The 21,114-nt window shown below is 41.8% G+C and overlaps 1 protein-coding gene across 2 annotated transcripts; it reads right to left on the minus strand.

Moving 5' to 3' along the window:
- Positions 1-5,568: 5,568 nt before the first annotated feature.
- On the minus strand, positions 5,569-11,790 carry CDKN2AIPNL (CDKN2A interacting protein N-terminal like). Of its 2 annotated transcripts, none has more exons than XM_005890410.3 (3): positions 11,499-11,786; positions 10,068-10,167; positions 5,569-5,912 (listed from the first exon to the last, which is right to left on the minus strand). In XM_005890410.3, exons 1-3 carry the CDS (start codon positions 11,735-11,737, stop codon positions 5,901-5,903), a joined length of 351 nt encoding a protein of 116 aa, XP_005890472.1. In that variant the 5' UTR covers positions 11,738-11,786; the 3' UTR covers positions 5,569-5,900. The 2 variants fall into 2 exon arrangements, with proteins under 2 accessions (XP_005890472.1, XP_014332040.1); XM_014476554.2 differs by lacking the exon at positions 5,569-5,912 and adding an exon at positions 6,376-6,912 and having other exon boundaries at positions 11,499-11,790.
- Positions 11,791-21,114: the final 9,324 nt, after the last annotated feature.

The raw sequence follows: 21,114 nt of genomic DNA on the forward strand, positions 1-21,114 counted from the left end.
TGATATGGAGCACAAAGATATATTAGAAACAAAATTTTGTTTGAAAGAATTGACTTTTTCCTCTGTCCTTTGAAAAAATACACAGATGTGTGTGCTGTTTTGAGTTTCCTGTTCATAGCCTGGACTGGGCTTTCTTTTAGTTGGGTCCAAAAGCTGAATGAGATGCACCCTTTGCAAATCTTTCTTAGCTCAGCAACATTAGCTGGTTGAAATCAAGAGCTCTGGAGGGAAAGGCTCCAAGCTTCCTCTCTGGCACATGGGGGACTCAGACTTAGGTTAGAAGCCTGCATGGACTGTCAGGAGCTCTGCCATTGACGTAGTGCTAAGGCTTGGCCACAAGATGCTTTTGTTTACCAGTGACTTCTGGAATCATGTGTTTGGGAAGACTAAATATAGTGTGTTCTCTGCTGAGTAAAAGGAAATAATAACCTTTTAGCTAGAGAGGTCTTTATATGGTGATGGTCTTGGTTTGGTTACAAGTGTAATGCTTCTGTAGTCTTTTGGGAGGATATTTTAACTGATCTAAAGTCTTACCTGCAAGACTGGGATCTTTCATGTACCACTGGGTTAGGAATTTTGTCTAGAGGAGACCAGAGCCTCTCTCTGAAAGGATCCACTCATCAGCCTGATCTACTTTAGTTGTCATTCTTCCTAGAATGCAGGAGAGCATCTGTGGTGTGCTGAACGCTGCCAAAGTGCAAACGTAGCACACTTAAGGGAGACTTCTTAATGCTGCTTCCTGTCTGAAGCTCCTCTTGCTCTCTCCCGTTTACAAAGAAGGCCTTATGCCAAGAATACTGCAGCCCACCAGCTGAATTGGATTAGCGGCACTCTAGAACAGAAGAATGCAGGTGCAGAGAGATTTGCAGCTCTTTGGCTAGCCTCTGTGTAAAGTCATCCTACAAAACCTGAGTTGGGAGATTTTCTGTTTTTGTGTTGGTGGTAATACAAAGAGAACGGGAAGCTTCTTGTTCGGATAACCATCCTGGGCAGAGAAGAGGAAAGAATCCAGAGACTTCAGCCCGTATCTTCAGCTTTGGCTCAAGGCTTAGAATGTGGCCTCCAAAGAAGACTCTAGATTAGTGACCTTGCTGTATTGTAGTGACTACCTGCATGAGCACTTAAGGCTGTGATTTCAGGTTGAGACTCTGGAATATCAGCTGGAAAACTGCCTTTAGAATGAAGACAATCCAGGGGTTAGGTACAAGAAACCTTTTGCAAGTCAGAAATATGAGGGTGGCCCTGGGGCCTGGTGGTGAGTTGATGATACCATCTGTTAGGAAGAAGTTTCCATTCTAGCTTTTGTTAGCCTTTACAGATTGGTTCTTTGACAGGGGCTGGGCGCTGTGCACAAGGGAGCTTGAGGACAGACCACAATCACCATGGCACCCTCTCAAGACTATGTTTGAGGTATCAGGGTGAGCCATAATGTAAGTACCATAGAGTGGAGCTAAACACTCGGAACTGCTTTCCAGATAACTCTGGCAGTACATGCACAGGCCTGGGCAGAAGGCCAGCAGGACAGCAGTGAACCTCCAGGGTCCATGAATCCTCTGAGAACACTTTAATTAGCAGCTGTTTTTTGTTACAAAAGTAGAACATTGTCATAAAAAAGAATTCAGTAAGCACAAAGGTAGAAGGAAGCATGAGTCATTCTCACCACCTGAGCAGCTGAAAACAGCTGGCTTAAGAGGAAGTGAGGACTGTAGGTGTTGGTCTAAGACCAAATTTTTCCAGTTGTCTGAGGCCCAAAATTCACACCCAAGAGTGATAAGGAATCTAGGCAATTTACAGTGTGATACTCTAGGGCAAGATGTCTGCCTTTCAGCCACTACTAGGGCAAAGGCCACATTCCTGGAGAAAGGAACATGTCCTCAGCCTTTACAGGCCCCAGACCCCTAGATGTAGGGATTCCAAGGCTGGCCACATGCTAACCCCTCTCCTCCCATCCTGCTTCTGCCCGGTATTTAATTTGTGCTGTACTGTACAGTGCCTGCTGCCGTTTGTTCTGTCACAAGTCTGCTGATAATGCTGGCACCTAATGGGTGCCAGGTAGCATGTTAGGTCCACCCTTCTGCAGCTTTGGGGATGAAGCCTGGCATGGAGGGGTGATTATGGGTGTTTATTTTTATCTTAATGTAAATTTTAGTTGAAACATTTCATATCTTCCCATCATGCTCTCAAAGGAAAAGCAGGGCAGAAATGAAGCAGTGGGAGCTCACTAAGGGCCAGGTACTTACACAGTTTTTCTATGGAATCCTCCAACAAACATTAAAGTAGGAATCATCCTAACATCGAGGAACTCAAGAGGAAGGAATTACTACCAGTCCACAACTACTAGGGATAATTAAACATTCTTAATGAAAATGTCAAAGGGAAAGAAAAATGCAGCCCTAGCAGTATGAGATTTTGGTGCTAGCATTGACAGCAAAGCAAGGGCTTTAGTCACTAGGCCCGTGCAGTTCAAGGATGACTTTACTGTTCATTGCCCCTTCACTAAATCACGGGTGGACCAAGACCTGTCTCAGGCTCCTAACAGCAACTTTCTCCCAGAGACACAGGTTGAAGGGCCTTATTCAAGAATATTTTTGGTTTGCTAACCTACTTTTACTTGGTTGGGAAAAGATAGGACTTGGGTTGTGACTGCCTGGGTTATGTTCTAAAGAAGCACCCTTGTCTGACAGCACGTCAAGGGGAAAAAACTGGTTCACATACCAAGGTCTAGAACAGGTAAGAATTAGCTCCATCTAATGGGAGCTTTTAATAGTCTCAACTTTAGTCTCTGATTTCCAAGGGAATCTGTGTACGTGATGTAGTCTTGTTACTCCACCTCCTCAGCTGGAACTCTTATCTATGAGCAAGGCTTCAGGCCCACCTCCATCTCAGGTAGGAGCACATGCGAAGAACTCTGCCTCTACTGCTGGCAGTGTGAAAAAGCCTTCCAAACCAAAATGAGAAAGGCAGTGAAATACTGCTGTGCCTTGCCCCAGGAGTCCTAACTTTGAAGGGACAGAGTAAACTTTGGGAAAGAAACAGAACTGGCTTGGCTTGCTTTTCATTTAAATAAATAGGTTATTTGGCTATTTATTGATTTTAATGACAAACAAGCCAGGTAAGGTTCTGTTTCTTAGGGAGTGTGTGTGTATACTATGCATGATGGCAGTTTTTTGTTTTAGCATGTACTTGTTTGTTGAAGGAAGCTATTTCCATATGATCCCAAACCTTTAAGTTCTAAAATTCTTGCCTCTTAAGGGTTATGTTTATTCCTACTACTACAGAACCGAAAGGTTCCCTAACCTAGTCAAGAATGAGAGACAGGGCTAGATGACAAGGTGACTTTCAGACCCCTGAGGTTTCAGTCTCCTTTCAGACATAAGGGTACCCAGGCAGAGATGTTAGATAGAGCTGGACAGCTGGGAAACACGGTAATATATCTCACATCAGATACCACAATGTGTATTGACTCATTGACTACAGATAGCAGAGCAACAGAGGATGGGCAGTGACAGTTAATGTGATTCCACCCCGTGCCCATAGAATAGGTAAGCCACAGATCTAAGTGGATCCTGGAAAAGCTTACAGGGAATCCTTGCCTGTGCACAGGTAGAAAGGGATTGATCAGGTGGGCCACAGACTCTGAGCAATGTTTCAAAAAGCAATTTCTGGATAACATGAAACGGCATCACTATTAAGTGAGCACCCTAAACTGTACTGTTAGTATAGATGACCCACACACAGGTCTGAACTGCACAGGTCCACTTACACATAAATTGTTACCAATAAACAAGGACCTCCAGTACTACATGATCTGCAGTTGATTGAATCCATGGGTGGTTCCTCTATCAATTGTGGCTGCTTCTCAAAAGGTCTTGAGGCTTAATATTAGCCTTTAACAGATGAGCGCCTCTCCTAGGCATTACTCGAGGTAATACTTTACCATGTCCCTTTGTATAATCTCACTTGATCCTCACTCCATTTTGTGGGCAAGACTGTATATATGAGGAGACCAGTGGCTTGTAGCTTGTATCTTACCTGTGAGCTCCTGTTTCAAATCTAAAAGTGGGCCATTTTACTTTCGCTGCAAGGGGTGCTGCAATGCAGAATATTAGATTTCTATGCCACTTTATATTCCAAGTAAGCAAAGGATAAAAGTCTAAAATACTGATTAATTTTATAGGAGAGATAGCCACAGAGGTAAAGGTAAGATGAAAAACAGGCAACTTATCCTGGGGAGAGTAATGGGATCCTGAAACAGAAAAAGGATATCAAGTGAAAATGAAGTCTCAGTAAAGCGTGGACATCCTGGACATTAGTTAAGAGTGTATCAATATTGGCTTGTTAATGGTAAAAAATGTACCATACTAACGTAAGATGCTAATAATAGGGGAAACTGCAGAGTATACAGGAACTCTATAAACTGTTTTTACAGACTTCCTGTAAATTGTTCTAAAGTTTTTTTTTTTAAGGCAGTTTAAGCTGAGCAAAGAGAGAAAATCCACTAGAAAACGACATCAGAAAATTTGATTAACTGGCGAAGTCTTCAAAAATAAGCTGAATTTGCAATGGATATACTCCTGATAGGATATTATTATTGAACATTTTATTGGGGAATTATATCTTGTGGAGGCCGGGGCTAACTGAGCACCATAATCTTAATCTTTGTAACAAGTCTCTGTGGTAGCCATTTCTATGATTATCACTTCCCAGGAAAGGCCACAAGAGAGAAGTGACTTGTCAGAGGTCCCAAGGTCTTCACTTGGCCCACCTTAGTGGTCACTACAGATCAGAGCTAGAAGCTGCAGAGATGTGGTGTGCTATTTGGCCTCAGCCTCGAATCACGGGTGAGAGTCGTCCCCCTTCTCTGCTCCCAGGCACCAGGCTCCCAGTCACTCTCCTCTTTAGCACTTCAGTGTCCTGAGTTCACCAGCAGATTAAGCTCAGGCAGGCCCACTATCCTATCTTACCACTATCTCCAGTACCAAGCACAGTGATAGGGAATCCTGCCGTGACTGACTGTTACACTGCTGTCCCCACATGGAGTCCTCAGTATTTATGCTTAGAGATAAGCATGTAAGAGTGGGTACCAAATAAGAAAGAGGAACGGGGGCAGAGGGTAAGAAACATACATCAACTGAAAGAGGGAAATTAATGATAACTTCAAAGCAAAGCAGCACTGCACTAAGTATTTCTTGAGGGACTGTACAAAGCAATTCCTCAAGTCTAGAAAACCAAACCTCAGGCTCCCTCCAGGAAGAAAGAATATGGGCTTTTTACTCAGCAGCCTGGAAGGCCTTTTAGAGACCAAGCTGTGGAATCTTGTTTCATTGAGCTTTAAAATAAGGCTTTTTTTAAAAAAAATAAGGCTTTTTTAAAAATAAGGCTGCCTCTTTCCATGAGCTGGTAGATAAACCTGAAGCCCTATGATTTTGATTTTCACTCATCTCTAAAAAAGGTGAAATGTGTGTGGAAACAGGGTATATGGATGGTGTAAACTTCAGGTAGACATAAGGGATATGATTTGCCTCAGCAGAGAAAAAAGACTATAAAGCAGAATCACAATTAAAGGTACACTGTTGAAAAATCCAAAGTGTATAATTCATTACCTGCCATTATTACATCAACATAAAAAAAAAAGGCATTTTAAACATTTCGACCAACAAAAGAGGGCATGATTTATAAACACATAAATATCCATGCATACTTTTACAATGATAGCTACTAGAAAAATGAGAACTTTAAAAATGCCAATCTAGACAAGATTCCCTTTCATTCTAATTGCCTCTTTCCTACATGTTGTTAATACCAAGAATCTTAAGAGGCTGCTGAGGTCAATGTTGCATTCATGCCAGCCTCCTTTCCAAGCCTGTAACTAATGATGAAAGTGTGATGAATCTTCTGCCTTAGCTTTGATGCTAGGAAAAAAAAAGAAAAAGTTAGTAGCCATGTTAGTCTAATGAATCAAATTCATAAGTAAAAATACAGCAGTGATACAAATGTTATGTCCTACCCAGATGGTATGTAGGTAGACTCAGAAATTATTAAGATTTTACTATACACAGAAGATAGAGCAAAACACTGACCATACCATCCATTTGGAAGCCAGAGTTTTTGTTTTGTCACCTGTGATCTGTTAATGTTCACAATTCACAATGATAACAGAAATACTTAAAAAATAACTTCTTCTATGGCATGCTCTGCAATGAAGGCTTCTAAAAACAGAATCACACAAACCCTTTATTGTTCTAAATTAAAATCAGTTGAATCCAGGTAGTAATTCACAACATTTCACATTGACTCAGGATATTTAGAAGATGTGAAGGTTATGTTTCTGAATTTCACACTATTAGAAACTGTAAATGCATGTCTTCAAATAGTGATGAACTGAAGCAGATACATTCTTTCTGGGTACTCTCTAGCACCTTTGGTAAATTTAAACTTGGCTTTAGACAACTTTTAAGCAGGGTGTGAAGAAATCATTTTGGCTGTCACCTATTTGAATGGATTTCCTTAACATTTAGCAGTGCAAGTGAGTCAATCAGAGTCTTTTTAGCAATCAGTTTCCAAGGTATGACATATTTCCTGGCTTAAGCCTGTCATATCAGTCTCTGAGAAGTGAAGAAGCAAAATTCCTCAGCAAGAGCAAAATATAAGAGGTCTTTCTCCTTTGAGAAGAATGCAGTTACCACCTAAAAAAACCATCTTTATTCCAAAGGGAAAGAGAATCCCATAAGCCCTCTCTTCAGTTTCCAACAGGACAGACCAAGACTACAGTAGCAGCAGAGCTGCCCCTGGGTTTGGCTGTTTCAGGTCTGGTCTTTGACACTAGTATTGGTAGGTGATTCACTCATGCTGGGCACCAGGCAACAGACTGGCCCGGAGCGTCAGACACAGCTCTTCTGGCTGGTTCTATTTCTGTGGATAAAGGGAAAAAGAAAGGTAGCTCCACAAAGCATTTATCTTAGGATCCAAGACAAAACCTGATTTAACTACTCTGGCAGGCTGAAAAAAAATTTTTTAATACTCCCAAATACTTGCCCTCTTACTAGAACCACATCTTCCATCAGTGGAGTGGCTGCTCCATTACTTTAGAGCTTGCCAAGACTGGGTATAATGTACACGAAGAAAAAGTCTCTGAAAGGCAAACACTTTTCTAACTTCTCTTCCATATTTCATATTTAGTCACTTTCCATACTGCCATTTTCCCTCTTGGATAAAAATGTTCTCAGGAAAAATGGAGTTATTAAGTGGACAGATTCTTTCTTTGGCCAATAATGATAACTTCATTCATTCACTGCTCTTTCTCCTTAAGATGATGCCTTGGAAATAATACACAGTCTCAGTAACAACACCATTCCTGAGGGAGCTGCTGCACTTTGTTAATTATTGCTCATTAATGGGTAACATGGTCGATCACAAAGTTCTGCTGGTAGGTACCTTGGGAGGGCCGTTAGATAATTGAGATTGTTCAATATATTTGTTTGAATCTCCTTTTTTTCCAAAGAAAAATCATACACTGCAACTGTCTGACAAATACCACCTGTCAGAGTCCCATGCTCATTTCTTTTATCAGATTTGCCCACACCGCCCCCCGCTTAAAAACAAAAAAGCTGGACAGACCTCAGTTTTACTGGCCTTAAAAGTGCCAAATAGCCATAAAGTATTTTTAAAATCTTTAAAGAACTTATGTCTCTAAGTAATCTTCACTATCCAGTCTCTGTATACCAGTGATGCCAGGCTATTCATTTCCACTTGGTAGCTAGCTTCAAAACCCAACTAAAAACTCTTCAGAGCTAAGGATCAAATCTGGGCAGAACCATAACTGACCTTTTCAAGTGCATGGCTCAGTATCAAGGTTCTTTGTTTTGTTTTTTTGTCTCTGGGCTGGGAATGGTGCTTAATGTTTGCCAACCTCTATTACATGCAAAGACTTAAGGCAAGACACACACACACACAAACTGCTGCAAAGCCCCCAGGGCTCTCTTTCCAGGGGCACTCAGGGTGGCTTTCAGAAGAGAAGGGACAGCCTTCAACACACCATAATTCTGTCATGGAACAGGTAAGATGACTCATTCGCAGGACAGGCTTATCTAAAAGACTCTTTACCAACTGGCAAAACACCACACATCCTCCAAGTATCTCACTTTTCAGAATCTACTTAGCTTCATTTTCAGTGACACTGACAATCTAAAATTAAACTCTGTTACTAAAAAAACTAAGTTTTATTTGAAGGAAGTTCTAACACACATAATCCAAAAGTGCTATAGAAATGCAGCCACCCTGAAGGCTTCTTCCAGGTAACTAGGTGCCAGTGATTAGTCTGACAGCAGAGCTGGCTTCAGGGATGCCAAAGTTCATCTCTGAGGACTCGACTCTGGAGGCTGACACTGTAAGTGTCAAAAATGAACAGAGGATTCAAAAATGAACCCAGGACAGGGGTTCCCTACATTTTGGAGGTTCCAGACCCCTTTACAAAATGTTTAACAGTTTAGAAATTCTTCCCCTCACCACACACACATAACTTCTTCACTCTGGTCTATGGATAATGTTAGGGACATGCTTGTTAATTACAAAAACTCCTTAGTCTCATCTGGAGTCTGAAACCCCAAAATCACGAAGTGTTATGACCTCCAATATCCCAGTATGACTGTAAAGAGAGAAACATAGTATTTATGAGAAAAACAGATCTTAGAGAGGGCAGACCACCTCTTAGGAGCAAAAAGTCAAGGAAAGAATTGGCCATGAGCAGTCAGGAAATGAAAGCTCACCCTACTCCCTGCCTGCCCCTAACCCATGGGGTGCAACCAGGTGGCCAGAAATTATCTAACTGTCCCATGCCTAGGCCCAAGGAACCTCACGACCTGGATACCAAGGGACTTACCCCAGATTTTTTTTTAATATTTCATAGGAGAATTCCAAAAGTCACAAATTCCCAATTCCCAATGGCTCCCTGGCTACAAACAGCAGCCCTGTTAACAGCTGATATGAAAAACAAAATAGCCCCTTGAACTCAACCTGAAACTTTTGATTCCAGATTCAGTTAAAAAACAATACTTTTAAAAGGAAACTATCTGCAATCAAGTGGGGTTTGCTGTTTGGGGCTGAAGTACTTTTGGGGCAGCTGAGGATTTGATTAGTTCCCAAAACCCACAATGAAGGGAACCTTTTTCTATGCCCTGCTTCCCAAAACAAGACCCAAGTGGGGTGAAGCAAGCGTTTGCCTATGTTTCTGAGATGAGAACTAACAGGCTAGCAGCCTTCACTCTTTGTCAATTCTGTAAGCATTTTCTGAGCACCTTCTCTAGTGCATGCCTATACCAGGTTTCAGAGTTAACAGGATCAATGTCTTAAGTACCCTCTCATCTCAAGAAGCTTACCATGTGCCCTTAAAAAGGTCTTGGTGAAGTGCTATGGGGGATGAGGAAACAATTAATTCCACTGCCTAAGAAGACCAGGGCAAATAAGAAAAACCCTATCTTGGGAGACAGTAAAAAGCAGTTGGTATCCTCTGAGCTTTCTTCTGCCACTCTCTCTATGGCCCCTGCCCCTACAGGCAAATGCAACGCTTGACAGGCAACAGCTCACTATGGAAAAAATTCACAGCCTCACATCAGACCAAGCCTGGCAGAATAGGAAACAGGCATGATGTGTGGATATCACACCATCCACATTTCCATCAACAAGTCAGAGAGGCCAAACAAGTCTGGTGGTGTCCTCAACCACTGCGGTAAGGATAAATTAATGTTATCAATAAGATTTTTTAGTAAGTGGGAAACTGTAGCACTCTAACCAACATTTTCTTAAAATTCAAGCAAAAAGCTCAAAACAGAATGTTCCTAAAGGAACTAAAGGGGTTGAATTTATGTGTTACTCCACCCACAATGTGTAATTTACCTACTGAGTTGTTACCTGGTTATGAAAAGCTTTATACCAGTTACAGAGAAATGAAAGGGCTTAGATTGGGGTAGTAAACAAGAGCATTCAGAAGACAATATACTCTAATACATCACCATACAGGCAGGGGCCATTGGCTCTATACCCTTTCAAATGCACTTGGAAATCCTGTTTACCTTTTTCATTAATTCACTTCTGGTAGTAAACTGTGGCAGGTCTTCCACTTCAATCCCATCAGCCATTTCCATCACCTTGTCTAAAAGGTCTTTGTTGTAACTGCACAATAAAAAGTAGTAAGATAAAAACCCTGGAAGAATTATTGTCACTGTGGGCTAAAAAGAAATTGCAGGTAGCTGGACTATAAACTCAACTCTCAGAGGAACAATTTGATACTACTGGGGAAACTGATAGCAACATCAAGTTAGAAAATAGTTCTTCCGCATGTGGCTACAGAAGCAGCATTAGGAATGCCAACAGAGCAGGTGTTGTTAAGATTTACAAAACAAGACTTACAAAAACAGAGGCACTGTACATCTGGCAGTACGTATTCATGGATATGGTATGAGGGCCAAATTTTTTTTTTTTTTAATATGTGGAATACTGGTCTAATGAAAATAACATTACTTGTTCATTTGTCCAATATTCTTACTTTTGCCTAATCTTGCATCTTGTTAACTAGAATTTACTAGGGGCACCTGGAAGTCAGAGAAACGGAACGGATGCAGCAGGCACTGCTTCCCCAAATCCTGTTCCAATAACTCCCCAAATCTGAAAGTAAAACCAAGTGGCTTAGGACTGCAGGGGCCATGTGACCACACAGCCATAAGGAGCACAGAGACCAGAACTAGTCAACTAAGTCATTTCATTATCCTAACAGAATTTCAGGAAATGCTAAATAAAAGGATGGAGCCTAAAGATTTGCCACCTGCTTCATGGAGTGGTAGAGTGCCATATTTCAAGCATTTCAAACACAGTTCCTTGAAGGCATTTCATAAAAGGACAGGCAGAGAGGCAGAGTGCTGCTTGCTACTGGGTCCAGCAGACTAGGATATGAGAGAAAAAGCCAAGGACCACAAACTACATCCTGCCATAATGGTAAAATCCACCAATCCTGCCAGAAGCTGCATGGTCCTTAGGTATGTCTCTTTCCCTCTCTTCAGTTGCTTATGTAAACTGGGGATCTCAGTTTCTGTCCCTGCAGGTTTGCCATGTGGAAGGAGCTAATGAACTTAATATTATGCACTCAGAAAGAGGATGGTTTGAAGTAATTACAGTAATAATACAAACAAAATATTTGTATTTTGTATTACAAAATAATACAAACTCGAACGCCTAGCATATTATAGGGCTCTTCTTGCTAGATGACAGCCTGTGCTAAGTGTTTTTCACCCTTTAATACTGTAGTCATCACAATTCATTTTCCAGATGAGAAAGTCGAAGCTCTGAGAGGTTAAGTATCTTTTCAAGAATTGGCTAAGATGGGACTCTGCCTTAGGCCTGGCTAGTACGGTTGGAGACTGGGGACGGAGTCAGCCTTGGGCAGGGGTTAGCCCTGGGGTTAGGACTGCGGGTTGGGACAGGGTCAGTTAGCCGGCAGGGGTCCGCACCTGCAACCCAGGAAGAGGTGGTTGGCCCAGACCATGGAGAGGGATAGCAGCTGGTCCAGGCGGCCGCCACCGTCGGGTGGATCGCGGTAATCGGGCAGGTGGCGCAGGATGAATTCCATGCGGGCCTTCCATTGCTTCTCGCTCTCCGAGTAGGAGCGGAACTGCTCAGCAAAGTCAGTCGCTCGCCGCACACCGGAGATTAGCTCCTCCACGGCAGCGGCCGCCTCGCCACCCACCATGGCGCCCTCCACCGCTAAGGGCCGGACCCGCCCACTGCCTTCCCGACATGCACTGCGCCACCTCTCTGCGGCGAGAGGAGCACCGGCGGCGCGCGACTGCGCAGGAGGATTGGTCTGGAGCGCCCTCGGCGGGCGCGGCGGCCTCACCCAGCCCGAACCGGCACCTCAGACTTGCAGCCGGCGCCTCTGGAGTGGCTCTACCTCAGGGCCTCAGGGGCAGTTCTCACTGGACCCGGTGGGAAACCAGTAGGGAAACGGAGGCCTTCCCAAGCACACAGCAAGGACGGCCCTCTCCCATTCGGCAGCTGGATGTCAGTCAGGGCTTTTACAGTGTCCTTGACCTGGGAATTCCCCGAGCACCCGGCCCGCAGGACCTTTGCCCACAGTTCCAAGGAATTACAGGTGTAGTTGCTCAGGATCTCCTTTTATCCATTCCCAGAGGCCTTGACACTCCACCCAGCTTGTGGCCCGACTTCCTGGAACCAATTAGAGATCCAGCTGAGTACTTCCCAGACCCTTTGCTAGGTGCTGGGATGGTATGACAGCAAACTCAGAGCGCTCCTCTAGTGAACTTTAGTCTCCTGGGGGAGATAGACATTATTAGTGAATACTTAATAATTGCTCAAGGGAAACTTTTCAGCATTGACAAAGTTTAATAAAAGAGAGACCCAGAGTGCCAGGAGCATGAATAAGCAAGAGACCTGATGCAGACTTGGTCAGGTAAATGATCCTGGAGAGCTGAGGAATTTACAGAAGTTAACTGCACGGAAGAGTAGGGCACCACAGGAGACCCTGCAAGATCTGTATGACAAATCCTAGAGTAGGGGGACAGTGGAGGAGATAAGGATGCAAAGATCACAAAGGACAGTGGTTCACGGAAGGAGTTGTGGTCTAGGCCCTAAAAAGAATGGGGAACCACTGAAGGATTTTAACCAGGTATTTCCAAAAGATGTTGGCAGGGGCCAAAATGGATGTGTCTGGAGGAAATGAGCAGGTGAGTTGGCCTGACTCTGCTGTCAGTTCTAGGGTCAGGTAGACCCACGGACAAACGAGCTCATAAAAGCTGAATTTCACATCTCATTCAGGACCTGGGAAACCACTTGCACTTCCATCAACCTTGGGAAGTTATTGAGCTAATAGGCTTCCCCATCTTCCCCCATCAAATGTGGGTTGGAGTACAGAACTGAGCCTAGAATCCAGGATCCAAGGCTTCAATGTAGGTACAGTATTGTGAGGCTTAGGAGCAAAGCAACCTATGAGCTGTCTCCTGCTTCTGCAGCTTGTGATGAGATATCAGGGCCTCTAGCAGGCAGAAAACAGGTATAGAATGGAAATATCAGGCAGTCTCACAAGTAGACTGTGCCTGCAAATACCAGTACCAGGCTCAGTGACATCCACTGTGGTTAACAGTAGGGAGGCATGCTACTTTTACCCTGGTTATTGGGAAGAATGTGAGCAGACCTGTGAAATCAGACAGACTCAGCTTCTCCGCATCAGTCAGCAATAGGTACCCAGAGCTGGGGTTCCTGAAATTAAGTGTAGATTACATCACCTAGGGAGCTTGTTAAAATAACAGATTCCTTAAGAGTTGCCTGGTTGTCCAGTGGTTAGGATTTGGTGTTTTCGCTGCCATGGCCCAGGTTCAGTCCCTGGTCAAGAAACTGAAATTATGAAAGCTGTGAGACATAGCCAAAAATAGCAGAGTCCCAGGCCCATAACTGGATTTTGCGTCAAGGCTCTAGGAAATTGATTCCATCTGCAGCTGACCAAACTTTGAAAAACATTGATGAGGATTCTTGGGACCAAATTCTTGGTCACCTGATTGTATGGTGGAGAGGTTGGCCCAGAAATAGGAACCTGGACTTTGTGACCAACAACTGCAGCTACATAGCTAACTTGTGTAAAGGCTAAGAGGTCATCTGGCAACTATCTCATTTAGAATCATCTTTAATAATGATGAGACATATGCATATGTGTACCTACATATAGACATATTCATACATGCATGCAGGTCATAAGAACGCAAACGTACACAAATAGGTATTCTTTTTTATACTATGATCTTGTTAACATTATACTTTCAAAATGTAAAGTAGCCTAAAAATGTTAGTTAATATTAACATTTTACAGGGCCCTCTGGCAAGTCCAGTCACTGCCCAGGTTATTGTTTCTAACTCGTTTCTGTGATTCAGATTTTCTTAAAGTGAAGTACTTATATAGACAAGTACAGTTTTCCTACCTTATCTTCTTTTTAAAACATCGTTGTGTATGTGTGAAAGTTGTTCAATCGTGTTCAACTCTTTGCAACTCCATGGACCATAGCCTGCCAGTCTCCTCTGTTCATGGAATTCTCCAGGCAAGAATACTGGAGTGGGTACCATTGAGTATTTTAAATGGATGAATTTAGTGGTTTCAATATATTCACAGATTTGTGCAACCATCAACACAAATTAAATATAAAACATTTTCATCACCCCTAAAAGAGACTCCATACCCATTAGCAATTGCTTTGTACTCACTCAAGCCCCTGGCAACAACTAATCTGCTTTTTATCTCTATAGGTTTCCTATTCTGGGCATTTAACATTAGTGGACTCATACAACGTGTGGTCTCTTGTGACTAGCTCTTCACTTACACAATGTTTTCAAGATTCATCCATGTCGTAGCATGTGTTAGTATTCCATTCCATTTTTGTGGCTGAGTAACATTCCATCATATGGATACACTTCATTTTGTTTATCCTTTCATCAGTTGCTAGACATTTGGATTGTTTCTACACCTTGACTAGTATAAATAATGCTACTGTGAACATTCATGTACCACATTTACAAGCTAAAAGTTTCTCCTGTCATAGGTTCAGTGGATGCTGGCAAAATATTTAAGACTCCTAAAACAGAGACAAAGAATTCTGTACTGTGATCACAGTACAACAAACAGCATAAGTTTTATGTTTGCATTGGTTCCTCTTGTCCCTTAAGTCCCACGGGGGTTATGACAAAAGATCAGCGGTGGATGAGGTACAAACAGGTACAGGCAATGGATTTGTATGACTGCTGAGGAACCCCAAGTTTAGGGAACATCAGTCTTTTATAAGGGCTTCCCAGGTGGTGCTAGTGGTAAAGAATCCACCAGCCATGCAGGAGATAAAAGAGACGAAGGTTCTATCCCTGGATTGGAAAGATCTCTTGGAGGAAGAAATGGCAACCTGCTCAAGTATTCTTGCCTGGAGAATCCCATGGACAGAGGAGCCCGGTGGGCTACAGTCCATGGGGTCGCAAAGAGTCAGACATGACTGAGCGCACGCATACACACAGTCTTTCATAAAAGGCTGCAAGCAAACCTGCTCAACCTTTGCCCCAGAGGAGTACATTATCTTTTTTATCTGGACAGTAAACAAACTGACCCTTTATTTTGAAGATAGACACTCTCCCTAGACTGCTTCATGGACAAATATCCTTGAAAAGACAATCTGGAACAAAAGGGCAATTAGTGTCTAACTCTTAAGATGTGCAGATACATAGGACACCCATGGGAAATTGTTTCCCAGCATAGGTTGTTTTTTCTTTTTCTTTTTTTGCATGTGGTCGTCTAATTGGTCCAGTTCAATTTGTTGAAAAAGACTGTCTTTTTTCCATTCAATTATTGTACTTTAATATCTTTGTCAAGAATTAATTGACCATCTATGTGTGAATCTATTTCTGGAGTCTATTCTGCTCCATTGATCTATGTGTATATATTTTTACCAATACGATAGTGTCTTGATTCAGTTCAGTTCAGTTCAGTCGCTCAGTCATGTCCAACTCTATGTGACCCCATGAATTGCAGCACGCCAGGCCTCCCTGTCCATCACCAACTCCCGGAATTCAACCAGACTCACGTCCATCGAGTCAGTGATGCCATCCAGCCATCTCATCCTCTGTCATCCCCTTCTCCTCCTGCCCCCAATCCCTCCCAGCATCAGAGTCTTTTCCAATAAGTCAACTCTTCGCATCAGGTGGCCAAAGTATTGGAGTTTCAGCTTTAGCATCATTCCTTCCAAAGAAATCCCAGGGCTGCTCTCTTTCAGAATGGACTGGTTTGGATCTCCTTGCAGTCCAAGGGACTCTCAAGAGTCTCCAACACCACAGTTCAAAAGCATCAATTCTTTGGCGCTCAGCCTTCTTCACAGTCCAACTCTCACATCCATACATGACCACAGGAAAAACCATAGCCTTGACTAGACGGAACTTTGTTGGCAAAGTAATGTCTCTGCTTTTGAATATGCTATCTAGGTTGGTCATAACTTTCCTTCCAAGGAGTAAGTGTCTTTCAATTTCATGGCTGCAGTCACCATCTGCAGTGATTTTGGAGCCCAAAAAAAGAAAGTCTGACACTGTTTCCACTGTTTCCCCATCTATTTCCCATGAAGTGATGGGACCGGATGCCATGATCTTCGTTTTCTGAATGTTGAGCTTTAAGCCAACTTTTTCACTCTCCACTTTCACTTTCATCAAGAGGCTTTTGAGTTCCTCTTCACTTTCTGCCATAAGGGTGGTATCATCTGCATATCTGAGGTTATTGATATTTCTCCTGGCAATCTTGATTCCAGCTTGTGTTTCTTCCAGTCCAGCGTTTCTCATGATGTACTCTGCATATAGGTTAAATAAGCAAGGTGACAATATATAGCCTTGACGTACTCCTTTTCCTATTTGGAACCAGTCTGTTGTTCCATGTCCAGTTCTAACTGTTGCTTCCTGACCTGCATACAAATTTCTCAAGAGGCAGATCAGGTGGTCTGGTATGCCCATCTCTTGAAGAATTTCCCACAGTTTATTGTGATCCATACAGTCAAAGGCTTTGGCATAGTCAATAAAGCAGAAATAGATGTTTCTCTGGAACTCTCTTGCTTTTTCCATGATCCAGCGGATGTTGGCAATTTGATCTCTGGTTCCTCTGCCTTTTCTAAAACCAGCTTGAACATCAGGAAGTTCACGGTTCACATATTGCTGAAGCCTGGCTTGAAGAATTTTGAGCATAGTAGCACAAAGAGCAAGCTTTTTCTGTAAAGGGTGGCTATTATATAATTCCTGTTAGATACTTTTCTTTCTTTCTTTTTTCAATTGTTTAAAAACATGAAAATCATTTTTCATCAACTCCTGCTGTAGCTTTATGTTAAGTCTCTAGATCATGTCATTTGAGTTATTCAGCTGTGTTCTTTCACAAAATTGTTTTGGCTATTTTAGTCTATTGCTTTTCAATACAAATTTTAGCATCAGTTTCTCAATTTTTAGAAAAACAAAGCTGCTAGGATTTTAATTGGGATTGCATTGAATCTATGGATCAATGGGGGAGAATTAACATCTTAATATCGAGTCTTCCAATTCATAAACATGGTATATCTCCATTTATTTAGGTCTTATTGTTATGGTATATTTTAAAATCTGTTGAAACATTAGATTTAAACACATATTTGCCACTTTATTTGTTATTCTTCATTCATTCTCTGCTTCTTACTTTCCATCTTTTTTACTTTTCTTTTACTTGAAAAATTTGTTAACATTTCCTTTAGTCTGTTAGTGGCAGCTCACTTTTTGTCAAATTTAAAATTTTTATTTTCCTTCTGTGTTTGTTGTTTGGCTGAATAAAAATCACCCCAAAACTTAGTGACTTAAAACAATAACTATTTATTATCTCACAGTTTCTGTGAATTAGGAATTCACAGAGTAGTTTAACTGGCATAGTTTAACTGGGTGGTTCTGGCTCAGGGTCTCTGATGTGGTTTCAATACATTTGCTGTTTAGTGCTTTAGTTATGTGAAGGCTTAGGTAGGAGCGCAGGAGCCGCCTCTAAGATGGCCCAGTCACGTGGCTGTTTGTTTCAGGGCTCCGTTTCTCCTGACACGGACTCTCTGCAGGGCTGCCTGTGTGTCCTCACATGGTGGAGGCCTGCTTTCAGAGTAAGCAAGCCAAGGAGGAGCAAGGGAGAGCTGCAATATCTTACATGACACGGACTCAGAGGTTCCATACCATCACTCTAACTTAGAAGTAAATTATTAAGTCCACTACATATTTGAGGGCAAGATATGTTAGGCTCCACCTTTTAAATAGAGTGTCAGAGAATTTGTGAATGAATTTTAAACCACTGCTAAGTCACTTCAGTCGTGTCCAACTCTGTGTGACCCCATAGACGGCAGCCCACCAGGCTTCCCCATCCCTGGGATTCTCCAGGCAAGAACACTGGAGTGGGTTGCCATTTCCTTCTCCAATGCATGAAAGTGAAAAATGAAAGTGAAGTCGCTCAGTCGTGTCCGACTCTTAGCGATCCCATGGACTGCAGCCCACCAGGCTCCTCCATCCATGGGATTTTCCAGGCAAGAGTACTGGAGTAGGGTGCTATTACCTTCTCATCTTCATTAAAAAAATTTTTTTCTCTTCTCTTGTTTTTTCCTTTTCTTTCTTCTCTTTCTTCCTCTTCTGACTGTTTTTGCCTCTCCTCTCTCCTCCTCCTTCTAAGATTGTTTTCTAGAATATTCTTCACCAATTCTTTTAATTGTAGGCCTAGAAACTTTTAACAGAATTCTAGAAGATACTTTAGAAAATACTCTAGAATACCTCTATTCAGTTCTTTTACTGCTGATAGAATTTAAGCTGTTTTAAACAGTTCAAAATGGAATCACAGTGGCCAATGTGAACTTCCATATTAGTTGTTTTGAAATGTCTGATGTAGAATTGTGAGTGTCTTAGTGTTAGAAATTAAGAGTGTTACTTTAGATAAGAATTTTGTTTGGTAATCTGCAGATAGACTTCACTGGAACAGAAAGAACATTGGATAGAGACAAGACTGCCTGTGGTGTAATCATTATACCCTACTGGTGGACTCCTTAAAATAAGACCATAGATGGTCTAAGCAGGGGATGCAGGTTCAATCCTGGTCAGAGAACTGAGATCACATATGCTGTGGAGCAGCTAAGCTCGCACGCCACAACTAGAGAGTCTGTGCACCATAATGAAAGATCCCGTGTGCCGCAACTTAAGACCTAACATAGCCAAATAAATAAAAAAATTTTTTTTTTTAAAAAAGGTCATTGAGTCATGTGACTTGAAAGCTCTTTGCTGGAGGACTGGATTCCAGTCTGCTGAGAGCTGTTCCATACCAAAACTGCCAGAGACTGTTGGAGTAGAGGGTGACTGCTCACTCAGGCTTGTTGTGAGACCTGCTGAGTGACGGGGGACCACTGCTGAGATACCTCCTTCTGGGGACTTCCCCTTGGAGTGGTTCATTACCCTTTTCTATTTTCACTGCTTTGACTAAACTGTGTTGTGTGTTAATTGTGTGCAACAGACCAAACGACTATGCATTGAGTATTGGCTGTGTTTCATACATCTCCAATCCTGTGTTCTTCCAGCCCTTACGGCTGGGCCCTGCCACAAGGTGTCTTTGTCTAGATGTCCTTGCATCTCTATATTGTATTATGTGAAAGTTCCTGTTGTGTTATTTGGTACATATTCATAGTTTAAATGTTCATAATAAATTTTATATCCTTTGGCATTTAAATGTACTTCTCTTTATTTTGTTTGAAGCTTTTTATCCTGAATTTTGTGTTGTCAGATATTAAGATTTTTAATGTTTATATTTTTCTGGTATGCTTTTTTTGCCCATCCTTTCATTTTAACCTTTCTGAGTCATTTTGTCGTAGATGTATATAACCTAGAGCTGGATTAGGCTTTGCAATCTATTTTGAAAACCATTCTAAAAATAGATGAGTTAAACCCACTTATATTTATTGAATTGACAGATATATTTGGTTTCAATTCTGTCATATTACTTTATGTTGTGTTTTCATTATTTACTTTTGTATTTGCCCTTTTTCTTAATGTAGTTTTGATACTTAGGAAGGTTTGTATTTTTGCTCTAAAAGTTACCTTTGTAAAATACCCTGGATCCATTCTTTCTGGGGACTGTATCTTGATTCTCTACTATGAGCAACAATAAAATTACCTTTTAATTTCACCCTCTCTGCCTCATGCCTCCTCTGCCATTCAGTCAATAGAATTAGTGTTTATGTTGAATGTGATTAAGCTTCTACTTGATTTGGAAACTTTAAATACTATCCTTTGAATCAAGTAATTTGAGGTGATCAGTAAAATTATTCTTACTCCTATTTTCTCTTTCTTCAATTTTTTATTTATAATGAGAAATGTCTACAATATTAAGTAAGGTATGTAATATCTGCATTCTGATCTGTCACCCTAATCTCTGTATTTGTTTTATTTCTACAATTTAATACAGCCAGTGCTCAAGGAAGGTCCTTTTATCCTGATTTCCTCAGGCTTGCTCAAGGGTCCTGCAACTGCTGTCCTATGGTTCTAGCAGGTTCCTCTGAAAAGGCTCATGAGAATAGTATTCTCTGATTTCTTACAGATTTTTAAATGTTTATCTGCAGGCTGTGTACTTGAAGATCAGTTTGGCTGGACAGAACTCTTGGCTCATACTTTCCTTCCTTCGAGGGTCTTGCAGGTTTGGGTCCAGTTTGCAGTAATGCTTGTTGCCCTGGAGAAGTGGTTGAAATGTGGGGCTCTTGAGAAGGCACCTGTCCCCTGGAGAGTTTCTGTTTCTCAGATTTCTTCACAGCCTTTGTCTCTAGGAAAATTAGACCCACATTTTAAAGTTCATTTTTTTTTTCTACAGTGCTTTCCAAGATTTTTCAGTGTCCCCAGCAGTTCTGCTATGTTCAATTTAGACCTTGTTTTCATAGTTCCCTTTCATAGTAGGGTCCTCTCCTTCCAGAAGAGAATCATTGCTGAGATTTCTGAGCTCTCTAAGGCTATACATCCCCTCTTTACTCAAGGTTTTCACCCCTGCAGTTCTTTAAAAACACTTCGGAGGTTGCATTTTTCTCCTGGTTTCATAACTACGTAGTTGACAGGTTTGCTGTTGTCCTTGTTAAGTATGAGACAATTCAGAACTAAACTGTTCCTTCAGAAATGGAACATTTTCCTATTTTGAAATTATAATAAAAAATATTATTTCCACTAAGACATTCTTTCAGCTAAACCTCTGTGGACATCAGGGTATTTTTTTCCTTCTGACAAACTCCTAAAAGTGAAATTCCTGGTTCAGAAGGGCATTCACACTTTTACTATGCCAAAGTATCCCCTAGAAAGTTTGCACCTGAGTTTCCATATCTACTAGCCACAGGCTTTCTCTTTAAAGCTGGTGAACAGTTTCTGCAATCACTGCTCAGCACATTCTAATGTTTCCAGACTCTGTTGAGCAAAACCTCCCTTCTCTTTGTTCAGGCTCCCACTTTGTGGCTGGTGCTCTGTAGAAGAACCCCCTGCCTAAAGGCCATGGCATGGAGGCCTGAGACTGGAAAAACAGCTAGTGCTTATTTACCT

Source organism: Bos mutus, chromosome 7, assembly GCF_027580195.1.
Source record: "Bos mutus isolate GX-2022 chromosome 7, NWIPB_WYAK_1.1, whole genome shotgun sequence".
Classification (NCBI taxonomy): Eukaryota; Metazoa; Chordata; class Mammalia; order Artiodactyla; family Bovidae; genus Bos; species Bos mutus.

Coding starts and splice junctions, on each gene's coding strand:
- CDKN2AIPNL (XM_005890410.3), bottom strand. CDS start 11,737: ATGGTGGGTGGCGAGGCGGCCGCTGCCGTGGAGGAGCTAATCTCCGGT. Junction 10,168..11,498: donor CACCTCTTCCTGGGTTGCAG/GTGCGGACCCCT, acceptor TTTATTGTGCAG/TTACAACAAAGACCTTTTAG.